At 37.2% G+C, this 19,556-nt stretch overlaps 2 protein-coding genes across 2 annotated transcripts in view; both read left to right on the top strand.

Annotated features, from left to right (window-relative positions):
* Positions 1 to 1,231: 1,231 nt before the first annotated feature.
* Positions 1,232 to 15,933, top strand: LOC113783294 (G-type lectin S-receptor-like serine/threonine-protein kinase At1g11330). The gene is made up of 7 exons (XM_027329386.1): positions 1,232 to 2,564; positions 2,819 to 2,926; positions 3,012 to 3,202; positions 14,665 to 14,875; positions 15,029 to 15,266; positions 15,394 to 15,544; positions 15,640 to 15,933. Exons 1-7 carry the CDS (start codon positions 1,286 to 1,288, stop codon positions 15,931 to 15,933), a joined length of 2,472 nt encoding a protein of 823 aa, XP_027185187.1. The 5' UTR covers positions 1,232 to 1,285.
* Positions 15,934 to 17,148: 1,215 nt separating this feature from the next.
* The window catches only part of LOC113783293 (long-chain-alcohol oxidase FAO1-like), an 8,677-nt gene continuing 6,269 nt past the window's right edge, over positions 17,149 to 19,556 (top strand). Inside the window, exons 1-5 of the mRNA XM_027329385.1 lie at positions 17,149 to 18,457; positions 18,628 to 18,735; positions 18,810 to 19,006; positions 19,085 to 19,295; positions 19,427 to 19,552. Coding sequence (XP_027185186.1) covers positions 17,149 to 18,457; positions 18,628 to 18,735; positions 18,810 to 19,006; positions 19,085 to 19,295; positions 19,427 to 19,552 — 1,951 coding nt within the window. The remainder of the gene's footprint in view (positions 18,458 to 18,627; positions 18,736 to 18,809; positions 19,007 to 19,084; positions 19,296 to 19,426; positions 19,553 to 19,556) is intronic.

Here is a 19,556-nt window from a genome sequence, read left to right as displayed (position 1 = left end):
CTTTGTCTAAGGCATGCAGTTTTATTCCTGGTTGCATTTATAAACTCTCCCATATAAGTACACCTCCACAAAATACTAAAATAGGGATAATTAATTGCAATTTCAATTCCTAGTAGTTGGCCTATGTGTCAAACTCGTCCCTAATGCAAAGACAATACAACTCACTCTCAGTTAATAATCAATAGCGCAAAAAAATAATTATGTATATTATACCAGTTGAGACTGATTATGCAAACCAAAAAATTGTATATGAGAAATTAATGGCACGAATAAATCGAATAAAAATAAAAATGGATAAAAGTTTAATTAGAATTCCTATTACCCATTGAACACAATTTCGTTGTAATTCACCTTCATTTTATCCTAAAACCCTCAATATTACTATTTAAAATTTAAGCCACTATAATGATTAAAATTCCAAACATTAGGGACCAAAAGTACAAAGTTAAAATTATTGACTAACGGTAATTTAATTTTGACAGTTAGTCATTCTTGAATTTTCGGTCAAATGCCCTACCTAATATAAAAAATTTTGAAGACCAGATTTGTCTTAACCGAAACATCATTAAGGATCAATTTAGCACAGAAACTAAACATTGGTAACTGAAATTACAATTCTCCCTACTAAAATATGTGGGCCCACTTAAACATTGCCTTAGACAAACCCTTAATATGTAGGTAATGTTTGTTTGCAGGGAAAAGTATGGGAAATAAACAAAAATTAATATATATATATATATATATATATATATATATATTTTGCATTTTCTAAGTCAAAGCCTCGGATCAGAATATTCAAAAAAGGACGAACTTGAGTTCTTTGATTGCCTATGACTTTGCAAGTGAAAAACACCATAGCCACGAAGAAAAACACCATAAATGTTTACCTAAAGATTAGTTTATTGAGTTGAGTTGGTCAGCTTCAATGATGATGGCGGACAAATGGTAATTGACTCTCTAGTTTAAGCCGCATGATGAGCTTGATTCCGAGTAATAGTGCAGTCTAACTGGGACCATATATTATTAAGCTGACTCTACCTCCCTCAAATACTGATAAACCTCTAAAAAAGTTTAGTTTATCATAATCAAACACATGGATTTCATCATGCATGATGGCTTCATGTATTTGACAAGAGCCACGATTGGGTTTAATTTTCTTATGCCATGACTTGGTCTAAATATCTAGGAAGAATGCAAAATCTTGTATTGCCGTATTAGATTCCCAGATGTAAAAAATTTGTGGAGGGAATGAAATGGAGTTAGATTGTTAGATTGTTCATCATCAATGATAACTTCTCAATCACCAATGAGGGGATCCCTTTTTCTACTACTTGCTTGCTTCTGTTTAGAAGCTTGTACAGCGGTGGATTATATAACAATCACTCAGCCTCTGCTGGACTCCAAAACTATAGTTTCTTCAGGCCAAACTTTCAAATTAGGATTTTTCCGTCCTGCAAATAATAGTGATCGATATGTTGGAATCATGTTCAATGTTCCTGCAGTTGCAGTAGTATGGGTGGCTAATAGAGACAGACCATTAAATGATTCATCAGGAACTCTGACAATCTCAGGAGACGGCAATCTTGTGGTCTTGAATGGGCAGAAGGAGATACTATGGTCATCTAACGTTTCAAATTCTGTGGCAAATTCTACTGCACAACTTTTGGATACTGGAAACTTGGTTTTGACAGACAATTCCAGTGGAAGAACTCTGTGGGAAAGTTTTCAGATTCCAACAAACTCATATCTACGGTGGATGAGATTAAGTTCAAGTACGAAAGGCCAGAAAATCCGATTGACCTCTTGGAGAAGTCCTTCTGATCCATCTATCGGAAGTTTCTCCCTAGGTGTTGAACCCCAGCAAATTCCACAACTCTTCCTTTGGAATGATAATAAACCTTATTGGCGCAGTGGTCCATGGAACGGCAATGTCTTTATTGGAATTCCTGGCATGGATCCAGTTTATCTAAATGATTTTAACCTGGTAACGGATGATACAGGATTGGTGTATGCTACCTTCACGTATGCAAATGATACTGCTTTGTTGTACTATGAATTGAGTTCCTCAGGGTCTCTACTGGAGAAATTTTTATCAGATAGAGAAGGGGATTGGGAGGTTACATGGTCAAGCCCAAGAAGTCCATGTGATGTCTATGGCAAATGTGGACCTTTTGGAAGCTGCAATCCTCATGGTTCACCTATTTGTACATGTTTGCAAGGTTTTGAGCCTAGAGATAAGGTGGAATGGGAAGGAGGAAACTGGACTAGTGGTTGCACAAGAAGGGCAATGCTGCAATGTGAGAGAAATAATTCTGTTCGTTCTGAGGGCAAACAAGATGGATTCTTGAAGCTCCCAAACACTAAAGTTCCAGATTTGGCTGAATGGGTAGCAACTTCAGAAGACGAATGTGGTACTCAGTGCTCAAATAATTGCCCCTGTGTAGCTTATGCCTCTTATCCAGGCATTGGCTGTATGCACTGGACGGGAAGCTTAATTGATATACAGCAGTTTCCCTCTTCTGATGGGGCAGATTTATACATACGTGTGCCTTATTCTGAACTTGGTAAGACACTTCTTTTACAATATTTTAGTAACTCTGTACTCTTAATGTAGCATTTTACTTTCTGCTTCCGCAATCAAATAGGATTTGAATTCGATCAAGGCTATATTTTGGAATGTAACTAAGTTATCAAATCCCCTTCACTTCTTTTTACATTTTTTTCTATAGATTCTACAAGAAAGTCAAAACGACATAGAATTGCATTTGGCTAGTTCTTTCTCGATAGTAGCTTTCTGAAGATGCTTTGACATTTATAGGCAAGAAAAGGGACATGAAATCAGTCATTGCAACCTCAGTAATTGCAGCATCTTTATCCTTTGCATTGTCTGCATACTTTTGTTGGAAGTGGCTGGCTAAGCAGAAGGGTATTACTCTGATTTTAGCTTCATTTTTCAGATATTGTTTTTCCTCGTCATAAATTTACCAAGCACTATTTCATGATAAGCACAGGGAAAGAAGATCAGATTTCATTAATTGAAGCAGGGGAAGTATATAAAGTCGAAAGCTTGTTTAGCCACAACTTGGAGCAACCCAAGCTTGAAGAGCTACCACTTTATAGTTACGAAACTTTAGCTAATGCAACAGATGATTTTGAACCAAAAAATGAGCTTGGAAAAGGTGGCTTTGGCCCTGTCTACAAGGTACACATCCTCAGCTGCATGTGGTGTTTGCTATGGTTGAATACAGCAAATGTAACGGTTATGTAACTGCAGGGAAAGCTATCAGATGGACAGGGGATAGCTGTGAAAAAGCTTTCAAAATCTTCTGGTCAAGGAACTGAGGAGTTTATGAATGAGGTTATGCTGATTTCTAAACTTCAACATCGAAATCTTGTTAGACTTCTTGGCTGCTGTGTTGAAAGAGAAGAAAAAATGCTTGTGTATGAATATGTTGGTTTTTTGGGGCATAAACTAAGAAACAACACCTTAGTGTTGCAAAAAAAGCTTATAAGAGACTTGTATTGAAGATGGAAAATGAGCTTATGTTCTACATTTATCAACTCACTATTTATAATGATTACATGAAACAAACTAGCAAAATATCCAATTAACAATTATCCTAAAAATCTCAACAAAATATAATCTCCTTCTACTAGCAAATCTTATCTAAAATATCTGTTAACAAACCAACATGATCTTTGGTTAACAAATATCCTTATTTTTCTAATAACTAAATTATTTTGATATTAAACATAATCTAGCAAAATATGTAGGAAAAGTTGCATATTCCAACACTCCTCCTTGCCACTTTTGCTGCAGATTTTGAATTGTCTTCTCAAATCTTTGAATCTTGTTTTGGACGAGACTTTTGTAAGAAACTTTGCAATTGATGATTAGCCTTGCAATGAACTTCTTCCTTTGGGTTTTTATGCAAGCTAAATATTAGTCTTGCAACGAACCACTTCTTTTGTCTTTTCATGCCAAACTCCATATAAAAGATGATTTTTTTTTTTTTTTATGTTTCCAAATAACCTTCTCATAGGTTTAAAATGGAACATCTTTTGATGATATTTGAACCTATACAGAAAATATGAAATTCTGCATGGTTCTTCATTTTGTCATCACCATCAAAATCTGTAGACTAAAAAACAGAAATGTTATAATCTTGATAAATATCAGGAATCAATTTGATATCTCCTGACTTATCAATGACCTCCTCTTGAATTTTTTCAGGATCTGAATTCTTGATTTCATCATCATGTTCCACTTTAGAATTGTCAAAATCCGACCAATTCATAGTGAAACTTCTCCTTTTTATTTTAATTGAGAATAATTTATTCTCAATCAAATCATTAGCCATTATCTTTGTGAAAACAGCATAAAAAACTGATATGTGAATGCTGGCCTTGGATCTTTGTCTAACTGAGGGGATCTTTTGTTCTTGTGCTTGCTTGCTGTTTAACAGTTTGTACCGCCATAGACACTATGGAGCAATGAAAATTCAAAGTTTGAAAACGAACATGAAGTTTGTGGTGAATGAGCATCACCTCAAACCTTATTATGAAGAATTTCCAGTTGAAGAGGTAGAGATGTTGCAATTGAAGATCCAACTTATACAAACTAAAGACGTTTAAATACATCTAACCAAAGATGTTAAAGAAAGGTGCTTGTTGGGAGGCAATCCAACTTTGTTGATATTTTTTCAATTGTGTTTTTTTCATTTTATATTTGTGTTTTGTTTTGCTCATTTAATGTTTGTGTTTTGTAATTGAATAAAGGCACGTCTGCACTTAACTTACGAGTCCGTCATTTTCAGAAGTGCAGAATTTTAAGGGTCAAGGGGTCAACAAGCTGTGTCCATGTCTTCTGATCACGTGCTAGGAAGAAATTTTCCAAAATCATGATCAGAAAACTCTTCCACTTTATGACGTGCCCATGCTTTCTGGTCGCGTGCTAGGAAAAAATTTCACGGTGCAAGGCTAGAAAACTCCCAGTCTTTATGACATGGTCGCGCCTTCTGGTCACGTGTTGGGAAGAAATTTCCCAAAATCATGATCATAAGGCTCTCACTTTATGACGTGCCTGCGTATTGTCATTTTATATGCATGTTGAGATCACATTTTTGTTGAATTTGATGCATGAAAGTGACAAGGGCATCTTGAATTTAATCCCTTTTGACTTTCTTAAAGGACCAGCCCCTCATTTGTTTACCATTAGTGATAACATTTGAGCCTTTATCCCTTTTCTTTGTCTTATAGCCACAATTGTTACGCCCAAGACCTTTTGTTTTGACTTTCTTTTTGAACCTTGTGTTAAAGGGATGTCTAAATTGAATTGCATGAAATTGGGTGTATCATTGCAAGGCAATAGAATAAAGTTAGCAAGTTGTACAAGTGAAGTAGTTCCAAATGTGTTTGCATACGCTGAAAATGAAATGAAAAAAAATGATGGTTCAAAAAAAAAAAAAGAGACGCATGCCATGAAAAGCCTTTGATTGGCTATGACTTTGCAAGTGAAAAACACCATAGCCACGAAGAAAAACACCATAAATAAATGAACGACTTGGTCCACCATAATATTTGGTGTCTTTACTTTGACCGCCATATATGGCGTGCAAGCAAACGAGAACCAGCGAAGTAGTTTCACCAACTTTCAATGGTCAAAAGCTAGTCAAACTTTACCAGGGAGCGAAGCAGGAAAGCATATTTGGAGTTCTAACGCTTTTTTTAATTAATTTTATTTTGGTAAGATTAAATTAAATTAATTAAATTAAAAATGATTCCATAGGAGAATCTTACTACTATTGGCAAAAAGAATACAAATATAAGTTAGAATGGTTAGTTGAATGCTAAGTTATTACCTTTTGATAGCTAAACAAGTCTGGAGGAGAATGAAATCATGCAACATAGGGAATTGACTCCACAAGCATTATTGACAGTTCAGTAAAAGTGGCTGTGGTATTATCACTTTTCAAGATTTACGGTTGTATAAAAAGGGATGAGAATGTCAAGGAAAGAAAATGTTAAATAAATGAGGTTAACTAGTCTAGAAGTAGTATTTTAAGTTCTACAAACTTCATTAAAATAATTGTTTTACTATAATAATTGAACACGTTTGCTCCATAAAAAAGATGGGAAAGAAAAGTAAAATTCACATCATAATAATGATAAACCCACGTAGGAATTCATACATTGACCACGAGGCTGGGTCAAGGGCAACCGCGATAAATGAAATCTCATGCTACAATGGATCGCTTTGGATTGTCATTTTTCCCAAATTTTTTTTTTACATTTTTCATAAACTTATTTTTTTGGATTCACCTTTCTATTTCATGCATATCAAATCATTACAGTGTATATATATATTTTTTATAAAAATTCTAAAAAATAACAATCCAAATGAATGAGCTCTTAGATAGACTGATGAATTAATTAGCACATTTGATTCCAGTTTTGAATTTTTAATTTTAAAAATATGTAATTGAACGCCCTAGATGGAGGCGGAGCTGATGCGGTTCATTTGGGCTGTAAATAGCTCGGCGTGGTTGCGCCGACCCTTATCAGAAAGCCTTCAATAAGGCACACATCTAAAAATAGTCCATCATGGGGTCTACAATGGGGGTGTAACTCAATTGAGCAACTTGACTGGGTGAATTCTTAGTTTATGATGGAAAAAAAAAGAATTCTACAACGAGGGCGGTTCTTGGTGCGTGTTCTGCAAATAGGGGTCTTCGCATTCCCCGAATGCGAGCTCACTGAGAGCCAAGACAAGGAGGAAATCATGCAAATATTGAAAATACTTCATGCAAGATGGTTCGGCAGCAGGCTCGCGGCACAGCCTTTATGGTGTCTGATGTAGTTTCCTTTCATCCGACTGCAACTAATGACTTGAACAGTCTAACACTTAGACTATAGTAATAAAAATTCTAAACATTTTCCATCTTTTAGCCGCAAAAATCCTTATGTTTAAGCACAAAACAAATTAGATGAAAGGATCATGCGAGCATCAAAGAACAGTTTTTCTTCAACAACAATGCTTCTGCAAATTTCGATGCAGAAAAATCATGCAAAGCTTCAAACAAAACTAGTGAACCTATCACCCCAAATACCCCTTAACACTGAACACTTCAAATGAAACCAGGGTTATTGATTATAAACACAAATCTCAGCAGATCAGAACTTGCGGCCAAACAAAGACAACCAAATAGCAACTGAAGTAGATAAAGTTTCAAAGCCGCAAGTCTGAACCAGCAAACTAGGAGTTCGCGGAATGCGAGCTCAATAAGTAGAGCTCGTATTTCGCGAATGCGAGCTCTATTCTAACCTCGCATTCGTGAAATGTGAGCTCTACTGAGCTCGCATTTCACGAATGCGAAGACCCTCCGAACGGAATCCATTACCAAAATCACCCCTTTTGTAGAATTTTTTTTAAATTCATCACAAAATTAGAGATTTCTCCAACTTGACTTGAGCTCGCGAGTAGCTCGAGTAACTGTTCGACTCGAGTTCAGTCAATGTTGAGTTCGAGTCGAGTTCAAGTTACTTGATTGAGTTTTTCGAATTAAGTTCGAGTATTTATATCATATAGTCGAAAGGTGGTCGAGCTCTATTAAGTACTTGGTGTACTATTTAATTAATATATTATAAACAACTAAATTACTCTTTTAGATTGAGTATTTGCTATATTTACTACCCTAACTGTTCGTTGAGTTCGAGCACTTAACCTCGATATCGATCTCACCAACTTTTTGAGCTCTATCAAGCCCTTCCAATATCATGTCGAATCGAGCTCAAGCTTTGTTCAAACAGCTCGCTCGATTCAAACTCGAGTTCAAGTTCGAATTTCAGTATTACTACTAAGCATCGAATTCGAGCTTGAGTAAAGCGTTACTCGAGTTCGACTCGACTTGATATCATCCTTAGTCTACAATGCAAGACTTTTGAAACAACTATTACTAGAGCGCAAGCATTATTATAGTCCAGGGGTCTATTCTGTATTGCTGACTATGAATCCAGAAATGAAGGAAATATCCAGCAACGCGGTAAGATTATGAAGAGGAAGAATTCAAATGCCAATGCTCGAAACTCAAAATCCACATGAATATCAATCATAGACAACTTTTTTCTGCAGCGTCAGGATGAGGAGACTTGCAAAATTGGTAATTCTACTGCTCCTTTTTGCTTTCTTCTTTGCAAAAGATTGCGAGGCTGATGATGGTACCATTACGATCACTAGGCCGATTTGAGACCCTGAATCTATAGTCTCAGCAGGCCAAAATTACAAAATGGGATTTTTCAGCCTTGCAAATACTAGTAATCACTACGTCGGAATCATTTTCAATAATTTTTGCTCAGCCAAATGTTCTTTGGGTGGCTAAGAGAGACAGACACTTGAAGGATTCTGGAGGAATATTTACCATTTCAGAAGATGGTAATCTCGTGGTCTTCAACGGGCAGAAGAAGGTGTTGTGGTCTTCTAATGTTACAGTGGTGGCAAATTCCAGTGCAGAACTGCTGGATACTGGGAATTTCGTCTTGAGAGGCAACTCAAATGGAATGGTTGTATAGGAAAGTTTTTAGCATCCTACAGACACTATTGTCAGCAAGGGTTAGCAATATCGGCCAATTCCAATACAAATTGGTCAAGTCGCAACTAGAACGGAGGGGACTCGCTCTGACTCGATTGACATTGACCGATTCGAATCCATGATGCATAGTATCGATCGATATATCCGAATTCACTAAGAGTCAACTCGAATATTTTTCAGATTGTACATTTATTGGTATTTTCTAATTTTAGTATTTTTTTTAAATTTTTTGAAAATTTTTTTATGCTATAATGTGCGTATCACCCGATATTTAACTGATATGCTGTGACGGATGTGGAGCAACCGAGATAACGATGCAACCATGACCTGCGACGGCGAACCATGACAAGTCCCAAACAAGAACCGGCTGACCTCATGGAAAAGTCATTTTGATCCATCCATTAGAAGCTTCTCTTTTGGTTTTAATCCTCCAGGAATTCCAGAAATCTTCATTTCGAATTAAAGCAAGCCTCTTTGGCGCAGTGGTCCATGGGACGGCAATGTGTTCATGATTAGTTCCAGTATCATTTCTGTTAGAAAATTGAATTAATTTCTTTTAGGCAAGTTTCTTAATTTGTGTGAAAGTAACTAGTTTTTTAATTGATTTTAGTCACTTAAAGTAATACTTAAGAAATTTTCTATTTTGTTTAAGATTTAGAAATTATTTCCTATTCTGTACAAATCTAGAAATTAGCATTAGTTTTCTAAGTAGGTTGGTATACTACAAAGAGACACACAAGAGGCACACGAGAAACGACATGTAGCTTATACATGGGGTGAGAGAGGGTTCTTGGAAGATGAAAGATGGTATACAAAGGTTAGATTTGGATTCAAGTTGTATTCTTGTATAGGATTTTTCTCTCATAATAAAGAACGAATTTTTCTCCGTGGACGTACACTCAACGGTGGAGGCGAACCACGTTAAATAGTGTGTGTCATTTATCTTTCATACTTGTGGCTTGTTTATCATTAAATTGATGTGCACTTGATATCTCAATAGTTGTTTGTTCCGTGCTTGGATCCTAACAAGTGGTATCAGAGTTTGGTTGTGAGATTGGACTGATCATGGACACTTAGACCCCAACAAACTAGTATCAGAATAGGGTTCAAAATTAGATCCTGGTTAACTATTGAAATCAAGTGAGCTGGTGGTTGTTACCAATTAAACAATTTAATGGATGACATCTTTATTTCAAAAGTTTGGTAAAAAGCATTAAAAGTGAAGGATGAAAAGTCGAAAAGTATAGAAATGTTTGACAATAAATCTAAACAAGTGATTCAAGGATAAAAGAAAAGGTAGAATCCAATGTTCATTTTGGATGTGAATCAATGAAGACTTTCTCACAATTCTATCGGTTGATATTTCATCCCAGTGATTTTTTAGATTCAATTTATGTTTTTTAGGTGGTGTGACATGTGTCCTAAAGAAACAAAAGAATTTAATTATTCAACGTCAGAAGGTTCTAATGACTACGAGTATTACGTTGCAGGTGAAGTCTTAAAAATCACACATGGCAAGACTGTCCTGAATATAAGAAGAAGTAAGGTGATTTTATCATTTGATTGACTCAATGATTAGGGTTAGAATTCATAGAAGGGGATCTCGAGTTGCAAATGGTGGTGAGAAAAAATATTACAAAGGGAAATAGTAAATTGAGGCACCTTCCCGCGAGTTAACTGAAGATTGGATTCGGGATAATTACACATGTTCATTTGCCGATTGAATCAATTTGTGTCAGAACTGTATTGATTCGGATGTGTAATTTGATGCCATATTATTTACTAGTTGAAGACAAATGGTTGTTAAAAATTTTTTTTTGCCAAAGTGAAAATTTGTTAGGAAATTGATTTAATTTCTTTTAGACAAGTTTATTAATTTATGTAGAAATAACTAGTTTTCTAATTGTTTTTAGGGCCTGTTTGGAACCCAAGTTTTTTGGCCAAATTTTTAGCTACTAGTTTTTTAACAATTTAGTTATAGGAATCTAAAAAAACTTATCAAATTTTTAACCTACACACTTCAAAATATCTAATACACAAAAAACTTTTCACTTTCTTCTTCTTTCTCCCCCACCGGATCCACCACACCTTCATCGCCAGCCACCACTCCGCGCTACTTCCGACGCCGGCAGCAAATTTTTTATTTTTTTTTCCCTTTCTTCTCTCCCCTCTCCTAACCTCCCCTCCCCTTGACCGATCTGCAACATTCTGTTATGCTATTTTTCTTTTTTTGTTCTCTCCCTCCCCTCTCCTTCCCTCCCATCTTTCCTCCCCTCTTCCCCGACACTCCCCCTTCCCCTAGCGCGACCAGATCGCAGCAGTAGCGGACCAGATCGCGACTATAGTCAGTCGCCAGCAAAAAAAAGTTTTTATCTTAAAAATTTTTCCAAAAACTTCTACAGTGCACTATAGTAAAGTTTTAGACAAACTTCTAAAAAATTCAAGTTCCAAACGGGGCCTTAATTACTTGAAATAAGTAGTCAAAAAAATTCTAATTTTGTTTAGAATTTAGAAATTATTTTTCTATTCTGTACAAGTCTAGAAATCAGCACTATTTTTTGTTGTTATTTGGGTTTTAATCAAATAATATTCTCTATAAATAAGTAGATTGACATATTACAAAGACACACACGAGGGGCACATAAGAAGGGACGTGTAACCTTATATATAGGGTGAAAGAGGATTTTTGGGAGATAAGAAATGGTATACAAGATTGAGTTTGGATTCAAATTGTATTTTTGTATGGAATTTTTCCTCGTAATAAAAAATAGATTTCTCTTCGTAGACGTAGACTCAATGGTGAGACGAACCACATTAAATACTGTGTGACGTTTATCTTTCATGATTGTGGCTTACTTATCATTAAATTATTATATACTCCGTATTTGATATATCAATAGTTGTTTGTTCCGCGTTTGGATCCTAACAATTTCGTTCTCATAATTTTCAGGCCTGGAAACTGTGGAATGCGCGTGAGACGGTGAAATTTATCTTTCCGACAGTTTTTGACCCGTCCATTGAAATGAAGGTCTTGAGACGCATCCATGTTGGACTATTATGCCTGCAAGACTCTGCAAAAGATGGGCCGAATTTGTCTGTCAACTATTCTTCCAATGCTTAATAGCCAAATAGTTTTTACAGAAAATGGACATAATTTTATTTTTCATTGCACGTAGACACACCTCCATTTAACAATAATTTCAGGGTATGTACATACTGAAATTTGTGGCGAAAAGTACAAAGATAGAGCGGAAAAGTAAATGCAGTTAAATAGGATATTCACAATTTGACTGTTAAACCAACTCCAGAGGAAGAAAAAACCATGCAATTACTACTCCTGAAACTCATCATCCGGTCATTTGAAAGAGGCATCTCTACTAACTCAAACTTTTTCGTCGTGTATTCATATTATTGATGGAAACCCTTGGAAGTTTTGCCGGTTGGCCGTCTAATAGCGCGCCAAAACGGACCGATAAAAGGCAAGAAAGATCTAATCTCTCTAGAATGAGGATTCTGACCCCCCAAGTTCGAAAACGTTCCAAGTACTACTAATACTACTATTTTGCTGCCCTTATTCAGCCCAACTCGTCTACCAACTTGTCAAATTGGCCTTCCCCCAACTCCATTTAGAGTGGAGATATGTAAATTACCTAAAAAAATTTTTAATAGGATTTTTCTAACGGGTACCGAATGGGTACACATTAGCACATCTAAATTTCATCCAATCTATCATGTTTATGTATATATATAAATAATTATTACCTTCTCTTACATTTATGTATTTTCTCTAAAGCGTTAAGATGGACCTTGACCTCTAATCCCTTGGGTAGGTGAATCTCTCTTCCCTTAAGATTAGATATTATAGGTGTTGCGATTTGCATGTGTATAAAATTAGCTCAAACTTGTCCATCTCTTCTTCTTTGTCGCTTTTATTCATTAGCCAATTTTTTTTTAAAATTCAGAAGGAAAGCGCAGCCGCGGAGCGATTGGGTTATAGAAGCAAGTACGAGGAAGGAGTGAGGTGCCTGGAAGGTCTCAATACTCTTTGGTAGTTGTATAATTTGCTTATATCGTAGAAGACATATTTCTCTTCATATGGCCATCAAAATGAGGGGACTCAAAAACTTGTTGCCTCTACTCTTCCTGTTTGCTTGCTTCTGGTTAGAAGATTGCATTGCTATGGACGCTATAACAACCGATCACCCAATAAAAGATCCTGAAACAATAGTTTCCTCAGGCCAGTCGTTCACATTAGGATTCTTCACTCCCGTAAATTCTAATAATCGGTATGTTGGAATCACTACCAACATTCCAGCACAAAGTGTTGTGTGGGTGGCTAATAGAGACAATCCCATAAAGGATTCTGCAGGATCGTTGGCAATATCAGGGGATGGTATTCTTGTGGTCTTGAACGGGCAGAAGGAAGTATTATGGTCATCTAATGTATCAAATTCTGTGGCAAATTCTAGCGCACAACTTCTGGATACTGGGAACTTGGTCTTGAGGGACAACTCAAATGGAAGAATTTTGTGGGAAAGTTTTCAGACTCCGACGGATACTCTTGTGAGGACAATGAAAATAGGCGTGATAAACAAAAATAACATGATCCGGCTGACCTCATGGCGAAGTCCCTCTGATCCCTCAGTTGGAAACTTCTCTTTTGGCGTTGACCCTCTTCGACTCCCAGAGTTTTTCATCTGGAATCATAGCAAACCTTACTGGCGGAGTGGTCCGTGGAATGGTAACGTGTTTATTGGAATTCCTGAAATGGGTACATCGTACCTGAGACGATTTGATCTGGGAACAGATCAAAATGGATCTCAATATTTTACCCACTCTTTCACAAGTAATTTGGCATTGTACTACTATGTGTTGAATTCTTCAGGGGTTTTCATGGAGAAGGTTTCGTATTATGGAGATGGACACTCCGATGTTTCGTGGACAAGTCTAGAGAGTCAATGTGACGTTTATGGCAAATGTGGACCTTTTGGGAGTTGCAATCCTCAGCATTCGCCAATTTGCACATGCCTGCAAGGTTTTGAACCAAAAAACAAGGAGGAATGGGAGGAGGGAAACTATACCAGCGGCTGCTCCAGAAAGGCATTGCTGCAATGCGACAGAAACATTTCTGCTGGTCAAGACGGGAAACCAGATGTATTTTTGAAGCTTAACAACATAAAGGTTCCCGATTTTTCTCACTTAATGCTGTTCCTCAGGGCGACAGAAGAAGAATGCGGCATCCAGTGCTTGAACAATTGCTCCTGCATCGCTTATGCCTATACTACGGGTATTGGATGTATGCACTGGAACAGTAGCCTAATTGACATACAGCAATTCTCTTTCAATGGGGCAGATCTTCACGTAAAGGTGGCCTATTCAAAACCAGGTACCACACTATGCTTAACTACTGCTGCAAACCTGTGTTTTTAAGTGCAAACCTGATAGAATTTACACTTTGATTTTTGAAACCTCCTCGATCTATTTGTTTAATGACTAATGTTTCGACAAAAAAAGAAACCAAATCTAATGAGTACCTTTTGTTCCCGTGCTCTAAATTCTCTTGACCAGCTTCAACTCCCTGACGTGCAGGTTTTCCGAACAAAATAAAAGCAGTCATTGCAAGCACAGTAATATTGGGGGCTTTATTCTTGGCCATATCAGCATATTTTTTGCGGAAGCGGTTGACTAGACATAGAGGTAACATGCTAAAATTGTCAAAGAGGAGTCGTTAGTAACATGCTAAGATTGTCAAAGGGGAGTCTTTACTTGCTGCAGATCTATTCACATATTTGCTCATAATCAGGGAATAAGCAAAACGTCAATTTGACATTGTCTGAAGCCTGGGAAGTGTCCAGAATGGAAACCAGTGTGAGTGACAACTCAGAACAATCAAAGCTTGAGGAGTTGCCATTATATAGTTACGAGACACTGGCTAATGCAACAGAAAATTTTCATGCGAAGAATAAGCTGGGGACAGGTGGCTTTGGTCCTGTGTTCAAGGTATTTCATACAAAAATGTATTTTTGAAGGGATCGATCCATGAATGATTTATTTATCTTGTTCAATTAATCTGCAGGGGAAACTTTTGAATGGCCAGCAAGTTGCGGTGAAAAGGCTTTCAAACTCTTCGAATCAAGGGATAAAGGAATTTATGAATGAGGTGGTTCTCATTTCTAAGCTGCAACACCGTAATCTTGTTAGACTCCTGGGCTGCTGTGTCCAAAGAGAGGAAAAAATGTTAGTCTATGAATACATGCCGAACAAAAGCCTGGATTTCTACGTAATTGGTTAGTAAGTTAATGGTGTATATACCTATTTCCATTTAGGTTCCATAGACTCCAGAATACTAGCATATGTAGCATTTCAGATAAGCGTAGAAGTACTGTCCCCAAGCACCTAGTTTCTAATTCTCTATTTCATTCTAATCTAATTCTGTTCAGATTCAAAAAAACGAAATTTACTAGATTGGGACAGACGCAAATTCATCATTGAAGGGATTGGCAGAGGCCTCCTTTACCTTCACAGAGATTCAAGATTGAAAATTATACACAGAGATTTGAAACTAAGCAACATCCTGTTAGATGAAGAGCTAAATCCAAAGATATCAGATTTTGGCTTAGCAAGAATTTTTGGAGGCAACCAGGATCAAGCCAACACAAATAGAGTTGTAGGAACATAGTAAGTACATAATTTCTTCAATTGCTTTCTGTTCTATCATGATTTACTCAAACTCTCTTCTTACCAACCTTAATTAACAAAGTGTAACTCCAGAACTAAATTTTCATGCCTAAACAATGCGTTGCAGCGGCTACATGGCTCCTGAATATGCGATGGGTGGCCAGTTTTCAGAGAAATCAGATGTATACAGCTTTGGAATATTGTTATTAGAGATCGTAAGTGGAAAGAAAAATACTAGCTTCCATTATGACGAGAACAAACTGAGTCTGATAGGATATGTAAGTTTCTACATGATTAGGGTCAATAAAACTTCATTTCCACTTTACTTAGCTGATCACTAAATCCACTTCATGTTGTATTTACAACATTTCAGGCCTGGAAACTGTGGAATATAAAACAAGCCATAAAATTGTTAGACCCACTATTATCTGATCCACGAGTTGAAGTGGAGGTCTCGAGATATGTCCATGCGGGAATATTGTGTGTGCAAGAATCTGCCAGTGATAGGCCAAACATGTCTAATGTTCTTTCAATGTTGAACAGTGAAATTGCAGAACTTCCTCCTCCTAAATTACCAGCTTATACTGCAACATTGGGTTTATCAGAAAGTGAATCTTCACAACATTCTGTTAATGATGTCAGTTTTACAACTCTCCAAGGAAGATAGCACATTCTGTTGTTGTATGCATAGCCTATAGCTTTCTTCTTGATCTTTCTCTGATGAATACTGCGTAGAGAAAAGTTGTAAATGAATGACTCAGCTGAGGATACATAGCTATTTTCTATTGTCACGCAATGAAAATTTTTACCATACAACACTTCAACTTCGTTCCAGTTACATTACTTGGTAACTGCGGAAGTTGGGGAATTCTTTAGAGACTATAGCTGCAATTTTTTAGCACGTTTGAATTGTGCAAGTACCCAGACTTGAACCTTCTTGGATGGCTTCAGGATATCTACTGCATCAGTCGCTTCAGGGTCTCAAACTGGAAACTTTCAAACGCTGATACAGACTATAAATATAGATAAACATAGAGATATGAGTACTTGAATAGTAATAGATAGACAAATATAGATTATGCATCTATACACTTTCCCTTAAACCTTACACCCATTACATTCTGTCTTGGCCATGTTACATTGCTCTTCATTCATCTGCCACCTTTTTTTTTTTTAATTGTATTTGCCACCTTAATTAACAGCAAATCAGTTATTTTTATTTTGGTAGGACTAAATTAATTAAACTAAGTTAGAAGTATTCGCCGGAAGAATCTTTGCAATGTGGCAAAAATACAAAGTTCAGAGTGGTTCAGTTGGAGCAGTTAAATATACTAATTACATTTTTATAGATCAAATAGTCCGGAGGAAAAGACATCGTACAATCGCCACAAGAAACAGTAATCCAATTATCCCAATTCCCAAAGAGGAATCTCAACTATTTGGACCCTCTTCTTTTTGAAAATCACGCGTTGATTATTTGGAAATAAAAATACGTCGGTTGGTAGGCTGCCGAGTGCCGACGCCAAGAACGACCAATCAAAGTAGATGGTTGAGATACAAAGAAAAGAAGAAAGGTCAAATATCTCTGTAGCTTGAGGTTCATGACCAAGTTCAAACACTTTTTATTCCTATCAGTACCATTCACTATCCTTAATTGACTCAACTAGTGTGTGTATTTTACTTTTTTTGTTGCTTTCGATGATTAATAGGATTTCCCAAGTCGGATACAATTACAAAGCGCAGACTTGGAGCAACTTGAGTGGAAGTGAGTGAGTAAGAGGAACAAACGAGGTTCATGGAAAGTCACAATACTCTCAGCAGCTGCATTTCTTGCATTGTTTTATAAAAAACCATATACATTTCTCTTCACTTGGCCATCAAAATGAGGGGTCTCAAAAACCTCCTCCCTCTCCTTTTCCTGTTTGCTTGTTTTTGGTCAGAAGTTTTCATTGCTCTAGACACCATAACTGTCAACGAGCCAATGAGAGATTCTGCAACTATAGTTTCCGCAAGCCAAAACTTTAAATTAGCGTTCTTCAGTCCTGTAAATACTAGTGACCGCTATGTTGGAATCATTCTCAATATTCCAGCACAGAGTGTTGTGTGGGTGGCTAACAGAGACGACCCCATTACGGATTCTGCAGGAATGTTGACAATTTCAGAAGATGGTAATGCTGTGATCTTGAATGGGCAGAAGAACGTACTATGGTCGTCTAACGTAGCAAATTCTGTGGCAAATTCTAGTGCACAACTTTTGGATACTGGGAACTTGGTCTTGAGGGACAACTCAAATGGAAGAATTTTGTGGGAAAGTTTTCAGACTCCTACGGATACTCTTGTGAGGACAATGAAAATAGGCGTGATAAGCAAAAATAACATGATCCGGCTGACCTCATGGCGAAGTCCCTCTGATCCCTCAGTTGGAAACTTCTCTTTTGGCGTTGACCCTCTTCAAATCCCAGAGTTTTTCATCTGGAATCATAGTAAACCTTACTGGCGGAGTGGTCCATGGAATGGAATTCCTGAAATGAGTTCTGCATACCATAATCGATTTGATCTGGTGACAGACCCTAATGGATCTGAATATTTTACACACTCCTTCATCAATGATCTTGCTTTGTTATACTATGTATTGAATTCTTCAGGGGTTCTAGCTGAGAAGGTTTCGTATTATGGAGATGGACACTCCAAGGTTTCGTGGACAAGTCTAAAGAGTGAATGTGATGTTTATGGCAAATGTGGCCCTTTCGGAAGTTGCAATCCTCAGCATTCGCCAATTTGTACATGCCTGCAAGGTTTTGAACCAAAAAACAAGGAGGAATGGGACAAGGGAAACTGGACTGGTGGCTGCTCCAGAAAGGCATTGCTGCAGTGCGACAGAAACATCTCTGCTGGTCAAGAGGGCAAACCAGATGGATTTTTGAAGCTTGCAAACATAAAAATTCCAGATTTTGCTCATTTAATGGAGCTCCTCAGGTCAGCTACAGAGCAAGACTGTGGTAATCAGTGCTTGAACAATTGCTCCTGCATAGCATATGCCTATAGTACAGGGATTGGATGTATGTACTGGAGCAGCAGCCTAATTGACATACAACAGTTCTCTTTTAATGGGGCAGACCTTCACATAAGGGTGGCACATACGGAACTTGGTAATACATTGTGCTATGCTATTGTTGCTGTTGCATACCCGTGTTCTTAGATACAAACCTGATAGAAATAGAATTTACGCTGCGATTTGTAAAATCTCCTCAACCCATTTTCTTAATGATTACCTTTCAACCGAAAAGAAATCAAATTGAAGGATTACTTCCAGTTCCTTTGCTCTAAATTTTCTTAACTAGCTTCAACACCCTGAACGCAGGTTTCCGGAAGAACATGAAGGCCGTCATTGCAAGCACAGTAGTTTTGGGTCTTTTATTCTTGGCCATATCGGCATACTGTTTCCGGAAGTGGTTGACAAGGCACAGAGGTAATATGCTAAACTTGCAGAAGAGTACGGTCATCACATACTACACATCTACTTACATTTTGGCTCATAATCAGGGAATAAGCAAAATGTTGAATTGTCATTATTTGAAGAAGGCGAAGTGTCTAAAAAGGAAAGCATTCTGAGTGACAAGCCAGAACAATCAAATCTCGAAGAGCTGCCGTTGTACAGTTATGAGACACTGGCTATTGCAACGGATACATTTCATGTGAAGAATAAGCTAGGCACAGGTGGCTTTGGTCCAGTGTTCAAGGTGTTTTCTGTAACTCAAGAGTTAAATGATTGAAGGGATCCATGAACGATTTACTAATCTTGTTCAACTTATTTGAAGGGGAAACTTTTAAGCGGCCAGAAAATTGCGGTGAAAAGGCTTTCAAATTCTTCGAATCAAGGGATCAAGGAGTTTATGAATGAGGTTGAGCTCATTTCCAAGCTGCAACACCGTAATCTTGTTAGACTCCTGGGGTGCTGTGTCGAAAGAGAAGAAAAAATGTTAATCTATGAATACATGCCAAACAAAAGCTTGGATGCCTATCTATTTGGTTAGTAGATGAAAGATGATTAATCCTGTTTTCCTTAGAGATGTTGCAGTTCCATAGACTCCTGATTGCTAGCACATTAGAGCACCTACTTTAATGAACTGTACTAACCCTCTACTTCATTATCGTTTCAGATTTACAAAAACGAGATTTACTTTATTGGAACAGACGCAAATTAATCATTGAAGGGATTGGCAGAGGCCTCCTTTACCTTCACAGAGACTCGAGGTTGAAAATTATTCATAGGGATCTGAAACCAAGCAA

Source organism: Coffea eugenioides, chromosome 9, assembly GCF_003713205.1.
Source record: "Coffea eugenioides isolate CCC68of chromosome 9, Ceug_1.0, whole genome shotgun sequence".
NCBI lineage: Eukaryota > Viridiplantae > Streptophyta > Magnoliopsida > Gentianales > Rubiaceae > Coffea > Coffea eugenioides.
Note: the sequence above shows the minus strand (reverse complement) of the source record. Positions and strands in the feature narration are given on the sequence as shown.